Source organism: Aquarana catesbeiana, linkage group LG11, assembly GCF_042186555.1.
Source record: "Aquarana catesbeiana isolate 2022-GZ linkage group LG11, ASM4218655v1, whole genome shotgun sequence".
NCBI lineage: Eukaryota > Metazoa > Chordata > Amphibia > Anura > Ranidae > Aquarana > Aquarana catesbeiana.
Window position 1 is genome coordinate 113,105,890 of NC_133334.1, and position 13,302 is coordinate 113,119,191.

Here is a 13,302-nt window from a genome sequence, read left to right on the forward strand (position 1 = left end):
TTTGCCATGTCAAATTGCATGCCAAATCGCAGCCTATTGCCGGCAACTGCACCGCACCAAACGACTTTGCAGCGCTGCACCGATTTCCAAAAGTAGTTCCTGCACTACTTTTGTCGACTTCAGAGGCAATTTCAATAGACATCTGTGCATGAATCCACACAGATTTCTTTCAAATTGCCCCCCCCCCCCCCCAAACTCGCACTTAAATGCAGGTTTGAAATTGTGCGAGTTCAGCTGGACTCGCACGATATCAAACCCACGTTTAGTGCGAACGAGGGCTTAATCTTTAAAGGTGTTGTAGGCAGTTTTCAGTGTAATAAACTAAAGAGATTATACTAAGTGCGCTCACAATCTAATGGATGGTACCAAAATAGATAATTAAATCTAAAGTGAGTATATCAGTTTACCAATAGTAAAGGCAAATATAAAAAATATAGCAAAACACAAATAGATTCAGTGATACAAGAAATACAGTGATCTCATAAAAAATCCATCAAATCAAGTCCATAATAACTGAAATTATTTCAAAATTCATAAGTGGCTGGTGAAAAAATAATAAATAAAATAGTGATAGTGAATTAAGTCCATTCATAAAGTGTTCAGTGAGGGTACACCAATCATCAGGGGCGAGCCAGGCCTCCTCACTTTTTAAATTTACCACACTATTGGAGCTTTTTTGCCCCCTTTGTATTATGGCCTTTTGGATCAGCGAGTGCCTCCCCCGAGACTGACACGCTGGAAACGCCCCCGGCCAGAACGAGGACTGAGACGCCACCATCCATCTGTCCCTGCAGAGGGATATATCTGCAAGCCTTTAAGACCTTGCTATTTAGGAGGTCCACCATGTCCGGTAAGTATCCATCCTTATTGCCCCCTCAAGTCACCGGTTGCTGGGATCCCTCCTCATATCTTCCTTCACCTTCTTTCTTATCTACATGGGCTGTGTCCAAACGGACTGTGGATATGTGATTCTCCCCCGATGATTGGTGTACCCTCACTGAACACTTTATGAATGGACTTAATTCACTATCACTATTTTATTTATTATTTTTTCACCAGCCACTCATGAATTTTGAAATAATTTCAGCTATTATGGACTTGATTTGATGGAATTTTTTATGAGATCACTGTATTTTTTGTATCACTGAATTTATTTGTGTTTTGCTATATTTTTTATATTTGCCTTTACTATTGGTAAACTGATATACTCACTTTAGATTGGTTTAATTATCTATTTTGGTACCATCCATTAGATTGTGAGCGCACTTAGTATAATTGTCCTAAAACTGACCATACTCTGTCCAATCCCCTTTTTCAGGAGACCATACACAATACAGTCTGTGCAATCTCCTACAGATCTGCCAACTACTATGTGGTTCAAGAGCCTGCCAGTGCGATTGACGGGGCCAGGTCTGTTTGCGCCCCCAAACCCCCCCCCCCCCACACACAATTTTGACCACCAGCCACCACTGATTATAAAACATGTCGCATAAAAGTGCCAAGACAGTAGACACACTCCCAAAATAACCTCTTTTTAGAAAGCAGACACCCCAAGGAGATCTCCTGTTTTGCTACAATTTGAAAAACAATTCCACAATCATTGGTGGTAAGTGGCACTTTAACTCCCCTCTCCTTAAAAATCGATCCCACAATAATCCCTCTCCCTGAATTACAACCCTTCCTCTGCTGCTACCTTTCTCCTCCTATCCTTTCTTTCATCTTTCAGTCAGGTTGTAATCCCCGTATTTAGGGTATAACATGTAACATGTTATTAAAGAGCACCTGCCCACAACCCCTGATTCCCCCAACCCCCCTCCCATCCTCCTTGAAAGCGGGTTATCCTCTGCCCTTTAAAAAAGGTGAAGTTATCCTTTAACCCACTGCCAATCCTCTGCCACACCTGGGGTGGTCTGTATATATAAATGAAGTGCAGGATTAGAGATAAGCTAACATATAAATAGCTTAAGAAAGGGAGTGGGAGAACAAATAAAGATAACATTCTAAATCTGATTTTTCTTGTTATTTGGTCTTGGGTTGTGAAAAGTATCTGACTTAATTTCTGTTGGGAAAAATATATTTACTGGTGTATATGGAGCCTTTAACTCACATGAAGAAATAACCTGGATGAAATCTTTTTCTTTTACAAGGTGCGTGATATATTTTCATTCTCTATTACTCAAACACTTTCCAAGACATACACTTGAAACCAATTTTTGCTTCCATAAGAATTGATAGGACAGTCATAATCTGATTCCGAATCTTGAAAATTCTCAGAAAATATAAATGGATCAAAACACATGGCAAGAATGTTATCTTTTTAAACTAATGTTTAGCTATGTTATTTATACATTATTCGGTGTATATTTTTTAAACTATATTTTTAAAATATTAAAAGTATTATAACATTAATCATTTATTTATATATTGTGAATAACTTAAAAGCATGTCTGCCTGAGAAAAATTGAGGTTGATTTAGTAAAGGCATAGAGGTTGTCTCCTTAGTAAAGTGAATATTCTTTTTGCAAACTTTACATTAGTAATTAAGGTAAAATGTTGTTCTTTTTGAATGTGCAGACATGTGCTAGCAAAAATGAAATTTTTATATATCTCAAGCATGGTTTGTTTTTCAAATGGAACACAGTTTTGATTAATTGATTGATCAACTTAATATTAGCAATGTGAACATTCACTTTAATTTAACAGCGTCACCTTTAGTATAACAATCCCATAGGGTGTTGTTTGCCTGACATCTGAATTTTCGATTCTTCTGGAAAATTCAAAGCTTAATAAAATTTGCCATATTTAACCACTTGCCTACAGGGCACTTACACCCCATTCCTGCCCATGCCATTTTTCAGCTTTCAGCGCTGTCGCACTTTGAATGACAATTGCGCAGTCATGTTACACTGTATCCAAATTACATTTTTATCATTTTCTTCACACAAATAGAGCTTTCTTTTGGTGGTATTTAATCACTGCTGGCTTTTTTATTTTTTACAGAAAAAAAAAAAAAAAAAGAAAAAATATTTTGAAAAAAAATTGTTTTACTTAGTTTCTGTCAGTAAATTTTGTAACTAAGTAATTTTTCTCCTTCACTGATGTGTGCTGATGAGGCGGCACTGATGGGCACTGATAGGCTGAACTGATGGGCATTGATGAGGTGGCACTTATGGGCATTGATGAGGTGGCACTTATGGGCACTGATTAGGTGGCACTGATGAGGAGGCACTAATATGCCACACCTATGGGCACTGATAGGTGGCACTGATATGTGGCACTGATGAGCACCAATAGACGGCACTGATGGGTACTGTTAGGTGGCACTGGGCACTGTTAGGTGGTACTGATGGGCACTGTTAGGTGGCACTGATGGGCACTGATAGGTGGCACTGGTGGGCACTGATAGGCGGCATGGATAGGCAGTACTGATGGGCACTGATGGGCAACACTGATGGGTGACACTGATGGGCATTGATGGACAGCAGTGATGGGCATTAATGGGCAGCACTGATAGGTGCCACTGATAGCCAGCACTGACTGGTATCACTAATGGGCACTGATTGGTGGCACTTGTGGGCAGTGGTGGGCACTGATTGCTGACACTGGTGGGCAATGGTGGGCACTGATTGGTGACACTGTTGGCACTATAATGTTTTGTTGCCCCCTGCGAGGGGATGCCGCTGATCGGCTCTCCTCGCCACACGCTCTGCGAGGAGCGCTGATTACCGGCATCTCCATGTTTACATGCGACCGGCTGTGATTGGACACAACGGATCACATGGTTAAAGAGCCGCGGACATGGCTCTTTACAGAGATCAGGGCCGCGCTGTGTCCTAGCAACACGGCGCGGCCGCAATCGCATCGCTGCATGCCCCCGCGGGCACGCGAGAGTGGCCGATCTGGGACGCCATCATATTACGTCATCCCAGAATGAGAGCCGCCCCGCCGTCATTTGACTGTGGGCAGGCGGCAACTGGTTAAAGGTCCAGTTTCCCAAAACAGATCTCTCTGTGTTTAGTAGATGTCAGAGTGTTAAACCACCTGACAATTTATTATTTGTCAATGACTCTGTTGGAAGGTCCTTGTACTTGAGTTCCTGGGTCTGTACAACACCTGTGTTTGATGTGAGATTCCAAGGCTGTGGCATGTCTACAATGGCTTTAATCTTATCCGGGTCAGCTTTTAAGCTTTGTATAGACAGGATATGTCCATGGAAATGGACTTCTTCCACCTTGAACTGCAATTTCTTTACACTAAGCCTCAGCTTCACCTGCCTACAATGATCCAGTAGTGCTATTAACTTTTCATCATGGTCATGCTCAGCCTCCTCATCTGTATTACCGCTGCCAACTATAAGAATGTCATCAGCTATTGGCTCAATTCCATGAAAACCACCTAATAGTTCATGCTGCTTTCGCTGGTATACCTCAGGTGCTACAGAGACTCCAAATGGTAGTTTGAGCAATCTCTTTCTGCCCCAAGGAGTCCAGAATGTGGTCTTGTAGTTACTCTTTTCATCCAGTTTGCACTGTAAAAAGGCATCTCTAGCATCAACAAGTGTGAAGACACGTGCTTTAGGTAATTTGTGCAAAATATCATCGAGTGTTGGCATTAAGTGGTGTGACTGAGCGCCATATTCAGAAACTTGGGATCAATGCATATTGTGATCCTCTCAGGATTTCTGATAACAACCATGTTACTGATCCAAGCTGTAGGCTCTGATACTGAAGTTAGATATCCTTCAGCTTCATATTTATCTAGTTGAGCTTTAACCTGTGGCTTAATGCCAATAGGCACATTGCATGGGGCACATTGTACAGGTTGAATGGTAGGATCAAGTTCAAAACGAAGCTCTCCTGGAGCAAAGACTATCGGGCCATCTAACACATTACTGTAGGTGTGAAGAATTTGCTGTTTTGTCAGTGGTCTAGTCAAATTTCGCAGGCTGATTATCAACATTATGTAGCTCAGCAGGAATGGTGAACTGCAATAGTCCGAGGCGCTTACATGTTGAACCCGATAATAGCGGTTTCTGATCGGTGTCAACAATCTCAAAGTTCAGTTTGTGTATACAATCACGTATGCTGCATTCTGTTTGGAATAGCCCCAATGATTCTATTAGTTACCCTGAATACAACTTTAGTTTGGGTCTACTAAGCTGAAGGGGTGCTCTGGGTGCCAGTTTAATTTTGTCCTTTATACTCATGACATCACACTTTGCACTCGAGTCCAGCTGGCAGGGTTGGATTATATTGTTTAGTCTGAGGTTTACAAAGCATTTTTTGCCCTTTGTATTTACAGCACCAATGCATTCTGAGGAGTAAACCATATCAGTGCTAAGCAGATGTGCGTCCTCCGGATCTGACATTTGCTCAATTGTGTGCAGCTTCCTTGCTTCCATTTTACTGGAGAGACACACTCTTGCAAAGCGATTTGGTTTACCACATGCAGTACAGATTTTCCCATATGCAGGACACTTTTCTTTCTCTCGTACATGCACATTGCCACAATACTTGCATAATGCAGGCTACCTCCAAGGTGAGTTGTGTAGGTGACCCTTGTGCTGAAACTTATGCTGGTGGTTTTTGAAGCTTTGCTGCTGTTTAACAGCTGCATTGATATTGTCAATCAGTTTATTCTGCTCCAAAGCTTTCATATGTTTGTAAGTAGGTTCTGCAGTGCAACATATCTCAATAGCTATTTGTAGATCTAAATCATGTTTCCTCAATAGGTGGCGGCGTGTGCTTTCACTGGTGATACCCAAAACTATTTTATCACAAATAAGTTCATCTCTCAGAGAGCCATACTCACAGCTTGCAGCTTTTTCTCTTAGCCGTGTGACAAACCTGTCTATTTATTCACAGTCTTCTTGCTTATAGCAGTCAAATATATATCTTTCATATATGACATTTTTAGAGGGCCTGAAGAAAGCTTCTAATGCATCCAGAATGGTTTTGGTGTCACCCTTTTGCTCCTCTGTGAGGTTCAGATTATGCTTGTAAACATGAAGGCACATAACAGCACATTCAACACTCTCCTCTTTTGAATTGGCTATTACTGAAGAGGTTACAAAACTTTTCTCAGATGCCCACTTAACCAATTGTCCCCTGGATCCTGTTCCCTCACAACTACTATGGTCACCCTCTTCTTCTATCCTATGCTCCCTCACTCACATCTTCAATCTCTCCCTCTCTAGTTGCACCTTCCCCTCCCCTCTAAAACATACACAAATCACTCCCATACTTAAAAAGCCCTCACTGGACCCCACCAACCTGAACAACTTAAGACCCATCTCATTGCTCCCATTCACCCCTAAACTTCTAGAACGCTTAGTCTACAACCGTCTTAGCACCTACCTCAGTGAAAATAACCTTCTTGACCCTTTACAGTCTGGCTTTCGCTCACAGCACTCCACAGAAACTGCCATACTAAAACTCACTAACAATTTACTAACTGCTAAAACCAACAGCCAGTACTCCATACTCCTACTACTTGACCTCTCTGCGGCCTTTGATACTGTTGACCACCCGCTCCTTCTCAATAAACTACATTACCTTGGCCTCCGAGATTCTGCTCTATCCTGGTTCTCTGCCTATTTATCACAGCGCTCCTTCAGTGTCACCTACAATTCTGTCTCCTCCTCTCCATTGCCCCTTTCTGTGGGGGTTCCCCAAGGCTCTGTTCTTGGACCCCTTCTCTTTTCTATGTACACCTCCACCCTTGGTCACTTGATAACCGCCCACGGCTTCCAATACCACTTATACGCTGATGACACCCAAATCTATCTGTCTACTCCTCACCTCACTCCTTCAGTCTCCTCTCGCATTACTAACTTACTAACTGACATATCAGCATGGATGTCGCACCACCTCCTTAAACTAAATCTCTCTAAAACTGAGCTATTAATATCCCCCCCCCCCCCCCGCCCGTGCCCCCCTCCACGACTTTTCCATCAAAATCAACAATACAACCATCAGTCCCTCCCCTCATGCCAGGGTACTAGGTGTAATCCTAGACTCTGACTTGTCATTTCAGCCTCAAATCCAATTGTTGTCAAAAGTTTGTAGAATTCACCTCCGTAACGTCTCTAAAATTCGCACCTTTTTAACAAATGAAACCACCAAGTTCCTCATTCACTCCCTTGTTATCTCTCGCCTTGACTATTGCAACTCCCTTCTCATTGGCCTGCCTCTCCATAGGCTATCCCCTCTTCAGTCTATCATGAATGCTGCTGCTAGACTTATCCACCTTACCAACTGCTCAGTGTCTGCCAACCCTCTCCTCCAATCCCTACACTGGCTCCCAATCACCCAGCGAATTAAATTCAAAATACTAACCACAACATACAAAGCCATTCACAACTCTGCCCCAAGCTACATCACTAATCTTGTCTCCAAATATCACCCAAATCGTCCTCTCTGCTCTTCTCAAAACCTCCTACTCTCAAGCTCTCTAGTCTCCTCCTCTCCTGCTCGTCTCCAGGATTTCTCCAGAGCCTCTCCCATCTTCTGGAACTCGCTACCTCCACCTGTCCGGCTATCCCCTACTCTTGCTACCTTCAGGCGGTCCCTGAAAACGTATCTCTTCAGGAAAGCCTATAACATCTCTAACTAATCTTTTACCACTTACATCAGCTCATTCCCCACAGTTACAATCTTTTGTACCACCTGCCCCACCCTATTAGATTGTAAGCTCTTCTGAGCAGGGCAATCTTAATCCTCTTGTATTTTATTGTATTATAACTGTATTGTCTCCCTTTTATATTGTAAAATGCTGCGTAAACTGTTGGCGCTATATAAATCCTGTATAATAATAATAATAATGATGAAGGCATCCACCCTTCTCAGTGTGGCTGCTTGCACTGCTGCAGGCTTCTCATTTAACCCTGTGGCTAGGGACTAGTCCTCAAACTCAGCCCTGAAATTGTCCCAGTTACTGCTGACATCTCCACTCACCCTCATTGCCTCAGGCCAGTGCTGGGACAAGGCCATTTGGTGCCCAGGGCGAAGATGGCAAACTGCGCCCCCCCCCCATTTTTAATAAAGAATCAATGTCGTTGCAGGGTATTGCAGGGTATTGCACGGTATTGCGGGGTATTGCAGAGTATTGCAAAGTATTGCGGGGTATTGCAGAGTATTGCGTTGTATTGCAGGCTATTGCGGGGTATTGCAGGGTATTGCAGAGTATTGCACAGTATTGTGGGGTATTGCAGAGTATTGCACAGTGTTGCGGGGTATTGCAGAGTATTGTACAGTATTGTGGGGTATTACAGAGTATTGCACAGTGTTGCGGGGTATTGCAGAGTATTGCGGGGTATTGCAGAGTATTTCAGGGTATTGCACAGTATTGCACAGTATTGTGGGGTATTGCAGAGTATTGCACAGTGTTGTGGGGTATTGCAAAGTATTGCACAGTGTTATGGGGTATTGCAGAGTATTGCAGAGTATTGCGGGGTATTGCAGAGTATTTTGGGGTATTGCACAGTATTGTGGGGTATTGCAGAGTACTGCACAGTGTTGCGGGGTATTGCAGAGTATTGCGGGGTATTGCAGAGTATTGTGGGGTATTGCAGAGTATTGCACAGTGTTGTGGGGTATTGCAGAGTATTGCACAGTGTTGTGGGGTATTGCAAAGTATTGCACAGTGTTATGGGGTATTGCAGAGTATTGCGGGGTATTGCAGAGTATTTTGGGGTATTGCACAGTATTGTGGGGTATTGCAGAGTACTGCACAGTGTTGCGGGGTATTGCAGAGTATTTTGGGGTATTGCACAGTATTGCAGGGTATTGCAGAGTACTGCACAGTGTTGCGGGGTATTGCAGAGTATTGCGGGGTATTGCAGAGTATTGTGGGGTATTGCAGAGTATTGCACAGTGTTGTGGGGTATTGCAGAGTATTGCAGAGTATTGCGGGGTATTGCACAGTATTCTGGGGCATTGCAGAGTATTGTGGGGCATTGCAGAGCATTAGGGATGGCTGAGCATGGATGGATGGATGGCTGGATGTCACTGAGCAGCGCTGTGGGCACTACACATCCAGCCCACAGAGCTGCGAGAGGGGAATTCTGGGAGGACGTCATAGTACGTCCTCCCAGAGTTAAGCAACCGCCCCGTAGCTGTCATTCGGCTATGGGCGGTTGTTAAGTGGTTAAACAGCAGTGGTGGTCACTGGTCATTAACCTCGCCTCAGCCTCCCCCCCTCCCCCAATCCAGCCATTTATTAATCTGTTTTTTAGTGTTTACTTACACAAGTTCAGACTCAGAAGTTCTGAGTCTGAACTTGTGTAAGTAAACACTAAAAAACAGATTAATAAATGGCTGGATTGGGGAGGGGAGGAGGCTGAGGGGAGGTTAATGACCAGTGACCACCACTGCTGAAGATCTGAGTCAGAACACTGGCACACTCTGGCACTGCAATCTTCTACCTTCGCTTCCTTCCAGATTGAATCCAGCAGCAGCTACTAGAGCCAGCCAGGCAGGCAAGCAGCAGCTCCTCAGCTCCTCAGCTCAGCTCGGCTCGGCTCCTTGAGGTAACAGCGCGCCGACACAGCTCCCGCCTCCCTGCCCTCCTCTGCGTCCTCCCACCTCGCCTCCGGCCGTGAGTGACGTCACGGCGCTGGCAGGGACTACGGGACTCCTCCGTAGGGGAGTAAACTGTAACAGTATAGTTGTGTGCTGAGGGAAGGGAGGATGCAGGAGCGCACAAAGGCAATTTGTACAGTGCCGCTGGGCGCTGTAAATGCACTGTAGACAGTAGTAGTATTATTGTACACACTGGCGGGCGGCGGCCGTGGCAGAACTTCACTTGCAGGCTGCGCCCCCCCCCCATAGCAAATGGTACCGCCCAGGGCACGTGCCTCTTCCGCCCCTGCCTTGTACCGGCCCTGCCTCAGACAGTGGAAAGAGAGTCCCGGAGCTAAGTGCAGGGACGGGATGACAATGATGGATGGCACAGTTGCCGTCTTAAGAGAGGTTTCCCCTTTTAGAGAAGGGGAGGGGCTGAGAGTTCAGTGAAGGGAAGAGAACAGGCGGGGGGGAAGTGATGTCATTCGAAGAGCGGTGGAGGAGAAGATTGATCACAGCACCTCACCACTCTTCAATCCTGCTATATTATCCACTTTACTGCCAATATTAATCAGGATGGCGGCGATGGAGGGTTTCTTAGAACAACTGAGAGCGGCGGTGGCCACTCACGGCGCAGACTGGCTGCAGCAGCAGCTTTCTGACATAGCTGAGGACAGAGCAGCGGTGAGCGGGGGGGGCCGCCCACACCTCGTGCACGGCGGTCCCGGCCGCCTGAGAGGTACAGTCCTGCATCAGGCCAAGGAGAGTCTCGGGTAAGAGGGAGGCCAGAGGACACCAATGATCCCCAGAACAGCAGCAGCAGTCGGCCCCCTGTGACCAGTGCAGGGGAGGCAAGGGGGACCAGTCGCAGAGGCAGAGGGTCTAGTGGAAGAATGCCAAGCAGACCACGCGGCTCTTCCCCCCCAGCGTGTCGCAGGTGCATGGCACTGAGGGATGGAACAGCAGGGACAGAGAGGAGGCATGACACCAGGGAGAAGGGATCAGCATGCCATGAGACAGCACAGGCAGCAGGGTCAGCCAGCAACACACGGCAGCACATGAGAGGGTCAGCGAGGAATGCTGGGTCGGGCACAAGTGCAGGAAGCAGCCAGGTTATACGTACCCCACAAAATAGCAGATGCAGGAGTTCATCTAGGGGGGCATCTAACGGGTCTGGCGGTAATTCTGAGAGAGGTCGGTCACAGCCCCGCAGACCCTCGGCACCCAGAGCAGCCGCGTCTGGGGTGCAGCAGGCGGTCGTCAGGAATTAACCCAGTGATGATCGATCGGAGGGAGAATTGTCCGGGACGGATGGAGGAGAAGACCAACGACATCCAGCGGCGGTGGTTCCAGGAGTGGCGGCTGTTGGGCCCAGTCCAGGGCAGCCCGGTGAGTGCGATTCTTTGAATTCTATCACATCCTTTTTGCATACATTATTAGGGCAAGGTAAACAGGGGGGACTGACAGGTACAGGGCGGTCAACAGGGTCTGGGGTGTCTGGGCCTACCATAGCCACGCCGACAGTGGGGGGACCCGGGCCTGGGAACGATGGATTGCGGGAACTGTTAGTTGGGCTAAAGGAGCTTGTAGCACGGGTTGAGGCAGGGACAAGAAGTAGTCCCGCGAGTGCAAGGACGGCACCTACCCTCCCGCAGACAGGAGGGGATACACAGGTCACAGGCGTTACTCCGGTGGTGCCTGCGGTGGATACCAACCCGACAGCGGTGGCCACGACTTCGGGGGATCAGGGGAAGACAGGCGAGAAAAGGCCGGATTCAGTTAGGTTGGCAGATGCGGCGAGGAGCGAAGTTTACGTGTGTTTTGAGGGCCCTTTGGGTGCTCATTTCAAGACGGAGATTAAAGAAAAGATATGGAAGGGCGAATACGTAGAAATATTCACGTTATTGCCGTTGGAGAAATTCAACCTGGACAGGTTGAAACCAGTTGAGGGCAAGAAGGAGGATGAGGAAAAGCGTAGATACCGCTTAATTCCGCGTACATTTGCTAATTGGCTGCAGGCGTTTGCCATTTTAGCAAGTGTGGTAGGTGAAAAGGCACCGGAGAACTGCTCAGCTTTATTTGTTTATTTAGAAGCCATTAGCGAGGCCCACAGGACGTATGGTGGCATGGCTTGGTTACGTTACGATGAGCAATTTCGTCAAAGAATGGCGGTGAGACCGACTCTGCGCTGGGACCATAAGGACATAAGCCTATGGATGAGGTTGATGAGGGCAGCGAGGGCCCCGAATCAGTTTTTTCAGGCAGGGGTCGGAGGTTCCGCAACTCCAGGACAGCCGGACGAAAAAAGATGGGGTTACTGCTGGCAGTTTAATGAGGGCAGCTGCAAATTTGGATCCAACTGTCGCTTCAAACATCAGTGCTCTGGCTGCGGGAGATCTCATGCACTGTCCAAATGTTTCAAAAAAGGAAAAGGTCGTGGCGGAGACGCTTCGTGTAAGAGGGAAGACTCCGGTGCGGGTGGAAAGGATGCGTCCTTTCCTCAGTAGATACCCCGATCGGGCAGCGGCTGCTCTATTAGAAGCTGGCTTTACGAGCGGTTTTCGGATTCCATGTTCTTTGGCAACAACACCGCCAGAGGCTCAGAATCTGAAGTCGGCAATGCAACATCCAGCGGTAGTTTCCGAAAAATTAGGGAAGGAGGTATCGTTGGGACGCATGGCAGGCCCTTTAAAAGAATTGCCGCTGCCGGATTTAGTTGTCTCCCCTTTGGGAGTTGTTCCCAAAAAAGAGCCTAACAAGTTTAGGCTCATACACCACCTCTCTTTTCCAAAAGGGGGGTCGGTCAATGATGCCATTACACCTGAGGAGTGTGCGGTGACGTACACATCTTTTGACGCGGCCGTGTCATGGGTGCGGAGGTATGGGCAGGGTTCCTTAATGGCAAAGTCTGATATTGAATCGGCTTTCCGGTTATTGCCGGTGCACCCGGACAGTTTTCGGTTACTAGGATGTAACTGGGAAGGGGCTTACTATGTGGATAGGTGCCTGCCCATGGGATGCTCTATATCTTGCGCCCTTTTTGAGATGTTCAGCTCATTCCTGGAATGGGTAGTTAGGGATGTCGCAGGGATCAACTCAGCCATTATTTGGACGATTTCTTATGTGTTGGCCCAGCGGGCTCTAATATTTGTGCGGTGCTGTTGGGGACGCTGCAACACCTGGCGGACCGATTTGGGGTTACATTAGCCTCTGAGAAAACGGAAGGTCCAACAGTGACTATAATGTTTCTGGGCATTGAGATAGACTCAATGAGGATGGAGTGCAGGCTTCCGAAGGACAAACTGGTGAAGTTACAAGAGGAAGTGCGTGGGACTATAGGGGTCAGGAAACTACAGCTACGACAACTTCAATCTTTACTGGGAAAATTGAACTTTGCTTGCCGAATCATTCCGATGGGCAGAGTTTTTTGCAGGCGGCTGGCAGCTGCTACAGCAGGGATTAGGGTGCCAACACATTTTGCCAGTCTTACTCGTGAACATAGAGAAGATTTACGTGTATGGCAGGTTTTCTTAGAGTCCTTTAATGGAAGGGCTCTTTGGATGTCAGGTCCCATCAGCAATTGGGATCTAGAACTATTCACTGATGCGGCCGGCTCCACGGGATTTGGGGCTTTTTTCTAAGGTCAGTGGTGTGCGGCCAGATGGCCGTCGGCATGGCAGGAGGCAGGGTTCTTGAAGAACCTGTTGCTATTGGAAGTGTTCCCAATTGTTGTGGCCAT

The 13,302-nt window shown here is 46.7% G+C and overlaps 1 protein-coding gene across 1 annotated transcript in view; it reads left to right on the plus strand.

Annotated features, from left to right (window-relative positions):
- Positions 1-2,018: 2,018 nt before the first annotated feature.
- The window catches only part of LOC141112992 (3-galactosyl-N-acetylglucosaminide 4-alpha-L-fucosyltransferase FUT3-like), a 66,472-nt gene continuing 55,188 nt past the window's right edge, over positions 2,019-13,302 (plus strand). Inside the window, exon 1 of the mRNA XM_073606068.1 lies at positions 2,019-2,147. Coding sequence (XP_073462169.1) covers positions 2,125-2,147 — 23 coding nt within the window. The 5' untranslated portion in view covers positions 2,019-2,124. The remainder of the gene's footprint in view (positions 2,148-13,302) is intronic.